Raw genomic sequence first — 4,580 nt, forward strand, 5'->3', positions numbered from 1 at the left:
GGGGGGAGCGAGGCTATTTCCTCCGGAGGAATTTGACCTGAAGTTGCACGATCACACCACCTTTTGAAACTGCAGGCACAGTCCATTTGTGTGTGATCAGATGCAACTGCGGGTGAAGTGGGGGTTTTTTGGTGCTGTTTTTTCCCCATGAGCTTAACTGAGGGATCGATGAATTGCACCTTCGCACTGAGGGCTCCCTGTGGAGTTTGCGATGATGCATATACTGTGAAGGGGGGGGGGCAATGTCACAGAGTTGGGATAGCCTGATCAGACCATCCCGACACCATGAGAGCACGCTGGAGCAATTAGACATGGCAAAGTCTGTCTGTGGCCCGTCTCAACCCGTTAACTATCAGATTTCCCCCAGTGTCTTTTAACTCTGCTTGTGCGGCGGAGCAGAATGGGTTGCTGATGGCTGTGGGGTGCTTCCCAGATGTTGTTGTCTGATCATGTCCTTTAAATCCACCCGGCATTCACACCTATGTTGGGTCTAATTGTGCGTATGATCGCAGCCTAAATCTCCAGAAATTTCCACCCCAGATTTGGCAATCCTATTTGGAACGTGTGTATTCAATCCCCCTATAAGTCTAATAGCACATTGAAATATATTTCCCATGTGTGGATATTTTTAGATAAATATTACTAAACTCATTTTTAAAACAGTGTCCTGCAGCCTGTTTAATTCTCGATGCTGAGCACAAGCCCAAACAAAAATACATTTTGAAAGGTTTAAGTGAAAGAATGATCATGATTTGTTTCACTTGTTTTCAAATGTCCTGGATTGCTTGGGGGAAGCTATAATAATGACACCTATACTGAAATATGTTTTGTGATAACATACCTTTAATATTTGTGTTTGGTGGTTGGAAATTAGGATTTGCAAGTTCCATGAAGACCTGAAATAACTGTTTTGATAAAGCAATCATCACATCTAAAATAATAAAAATAACATCGATGAATGGTAGCCATAATAATTGGTAGCCATTTTATGGTCAAACTATGACCATGAATGTCCAGACCAAAACCTAGACAAAAAGTATGAGTATGTCCATGTGCATGGGTTCTCCAGCCATGGTCCATAGGCCAAAGTCAAGTGCCTGAAGTTTAGTGAGCAGGAAGTACTACTCTGTTGACCAAGCAGTGGTAAAATAATTGAATCCAATAAAGATGGCTTGCAGCTTTCAAGAAGAGGCTGGATGAATATTTGTCAGAGATGCTTTAGACAGGTCCTGCATTGGGCAGGGGGTTGGACTAGATGGTCTATATGGCCCCTTCCAACTGTATGATTCTATGATGAAGTCAATAGGGGGACTAGATTTAGCCTTTGGGGAATGGAGTAAATTTATTCTTGCCCAGTTGTGTAAAGAGGTTAGGTATACTTTGACCCAGCTTTCTCATTAGAAGATTGAGTCTGATAGCAATATCTGCACTCAAACATCTGCACTTAAACATATGATTTGTAGCCTTCCCTGCCCAGACAGTCATTACATTGCCATGCTGATCAATAACAATCTCTTCAGATTACTGCAATGCATTCTATTTTGGGCTGCCCTTGAATGTCTTTGAAAAACTGCAAAACATGGCTGCTTGGCTATTGACAGGGGCTTCATGTTGCCAACATATTTTGTTAACAATGAACTAACTTGAAGGCAGTGTCTCATTCATTCAAACCTTCTCACTGTCTGGGAATTGTGAATCTGCTTCTCTTTATACATATCTGCCAATTTGGGTCACTGAATTAAATTTCTGTTAGGTTGTCTCAGTATGTGTTCAGTCCTTTATAGTGATGGCTCTTGCTCTTTGGAACAGACTGCTGATCAAGGTTCATTTCTCCCTCCTGTTATTCTGGTAAGCATGTAAAGGTTATTGGTCATTAGGTAAGAGTTTGGAAACCAAGCTGGGAGGGTTCTGTTTTTGCTTGAACTATGCTTGGGGATTATCTGTTCTGTGAATCCTGGATTTATCATTGATGTTTGCTATCAACATGCCATTCATTATTAGCCACTCTGGAAAGGCAGGTTATACATTTTTTAAATAAGCATTTAAGGTAAGGCTTCACATTTTTATACCAAACCTAGAAAATCTAAATATTTGATATTACCTGCCAATTGTATGGACTGATGTGATTGAAACACAGGGTGATTCCTCACGAGAGCTGCAGCACAGCTCTGTTTGCCTCGACACAAACGTGTCAATTTCACACCCGAAGTTCCGGGGCTGCATTTTGACTCGGGGCTTCGCCCGATTTCCTCTGCAGTTTCGTGATCCTGGTTTTTGAGGATCATGAAACTGTGGAGGAAATCGAGCGAAGCCCTGAGTCAAATGCAGCCCCGGAGCTTCGGGTGTGAAATTGACACGTTTGTGTCGAGGCAAACGGCGCTGTGCTGCGAGGCAGCTCTCATGAGCAGCAAGTTCGGGCAAATTTTACATTTTGCACAGTCCTTGTGCTTGTTGGTCAATTACACAAGGATTCTGAAACAGTTGCTCAATGGGAGATGTGTATCTCCCAGGCTTAGCACATGCAGATTTTTCTTCCATGCTGTTTTCTTATGCCCCTTGGAGCCCCTGTTGGCTTATTTTGTGAAATCTCATGTGACTGCATGTGAGCTTTGAAGTGAAACAATAGGGGTTCTATGGGATGGTTTAAGGAAAACAACATAAAAGGGAAGCCAACAGACACTTCTGCTCACCAGTTTGCCAGTATGACTGTGGGAGAACCCCTCTTGAACCTCTGCATCAAAGTCCTCTTGACCTCTTCTGAGAACACACAAGGAATATGTACCACAAGCAAGAACCTGCAAATACTTGTAGGGGGGGCATCTCATTTTCCCCCTCTGCTGGAGCAGACCAGCAGTCCATCTAGTCTAGCATTGTGTCTCACAAAAGTGGCCAACCAGTTCCTCAACAATATGGCATAGAAGCCAAGACCTTCCCCTGATTTTTCCTCCTGGAACTGGTATGCAGATGTTTACTACCTTTGAATGTCGAAGTTCCCTTTAGTCACCATGGCTAGTAGCTTCTGATTACCTATCCTTCATGGCTGTATCACTCACTTTTATAACCATCTATACCTGTGGCCATCATGGCATACTTTGGCAGTAAATTCCATATTTTGTTGCCACTTTTGTCCCCAAATACCCAAATTGTAGTCAACATTAAAACACCAATCAAAGAAAAAATTGCACATCAATTCAGTTTCACATTTTGGCAGGGAGTATTCTTTTGACTCTTTTCCTTATGGCTTCTTTCATCTCCTTATTCCTCAAGGTATAAATTAGGGGGTTCAGTACTGAGACACCTACATTATTCATGAGGGTGGAGATCATCTCCCGTTGTAGTGAGTCTCCTGAGGAGGGGGACAAATAGCTGAACAGAATAGGCACGTAGAGCAAAACCACAACTGTGAGGTGGGAGCTGCAGGTGGAGAAGGCCTTCCATCTTGCTTTGTGTGACTGAACCTTCAGGAAGAGAAAAGTGATGATGTAGAGGTAGGAGAGAAGCGTGAAGAAAAAAGAGAGCATGACGAGTAAACCCGTCACGATGTTGAGAAGGCTGATGTTGAGTTGGATGCTCCCACAGGCCAATCTCAGAAGTGGTTTGACATCACAGAAGAAGTGCTGGACAAGGTTGGGGCCACAAAAGTGCAATCGGGAGGTCATCACTGTGTGGATCAGTGCATGGAAGAATCCAGTGGACCAAGTGGCTGCTGCAAGAAGCAGGCAAACATGCTTGTTCATAATGATGGCATAGCGCAGAGGGTAGCATATAGCCACATAGCGGTCATAAGCCATAACTGCCAGGAGAACACCTTCAGTGCTACCTGTAAAGTGGAAGAAATGGAGCTGGGCAAGGCACCCATAAAACGAAATAGGCTGGGGCCCTGACAGAAAGCCAGCAAGCATCTTGGGCACCGTGACTGTCGCATAACAAATGTCCAAGCAGGAAAGATTGCTAAGGAAGAAATACATGGGTGAGTGCAGACAAGGCTCAGCCAGGACAACAAATACAATGAGACTGTTTCCTAACACAGTGACCACGTAGAACAGCAGAAAGAGAGGGAAGAGGAAAGGCCAAAGTCCTTGAAAATCAGTCAAGCCCAGTAAGATAAATTCGTTCATCTCTGTCTTGTTCTCCATCCCTGTTTTCACAAAAGCAAATGCTGATTAAAATCTTGAGAATGGATATAGGGGAAACTGTATATCACAGGAGCATCATTTCACTTCTAATTTATAAAAGGTAGTGATTATGTCTCCACATTACCTTTGCAATACTTGATGGTTTGTGGTTCATCTCTTCACCACTCACTCTGCCCTCTATCTATCTATCTATCTATCTATCTATCTATCTATCTATCTATCTATCTATCTATCTATCTATCTATCTATCACCTATCATTTATCATCATCTATCACCTATCATCTATAATCTATCTATCACATAGTTTTCTTATTTCCTCACCTTATATCATTTATTAATGTGCCATGTTTAGTCGCCATGCTGTTGTAGTGTATGTTGCCTCAGTAAGTAATTTAATTTGCATCAATTAAAATATGGACTCTGCATCTTCCTTCTGGCAGCAA

General features: G+C 42.7%; 1 protein-coding gene across 1 annotated transcript; it reads right to left on the bottom strand.

Moving 5' to 3' along the window:
• Nucleotides 1-3,197: 3,197 nt before the first annotated feature.
• LOC107109367 (olfactory receptor 12D2-like) lies at nt 3,198-4,136 on the bottom strand. Its single transcript, XM_015409980.1, has one exon. It carries the CDS (start codon nt 4,134-4,136, stop codon nt 3,198-3,200), a length of 939 nt encoding a protein of 312 aa, XP_015265466.1.
• Nucleotides 4,137-4,580: the final 444 nt, after the last annotated feature.

This window comes from Gekko japonicus, unplaced genomic scaffold (assembly GCF_001447785.1).
Source record: "Gekko japonicus isolate JY-2015 unplaced genomic scaffold, Gekko_japonicus_V1.1 scaffold101, whole genome shotgun sequence".
In the NCBI taxonomy this organism is placed as follows: domain Eukaryota; kingdom Metazoa; phylum Chordata; class Lepidosauria; order Squamata; family Gekkonidae; genus Gekko; species Gekko japonicus.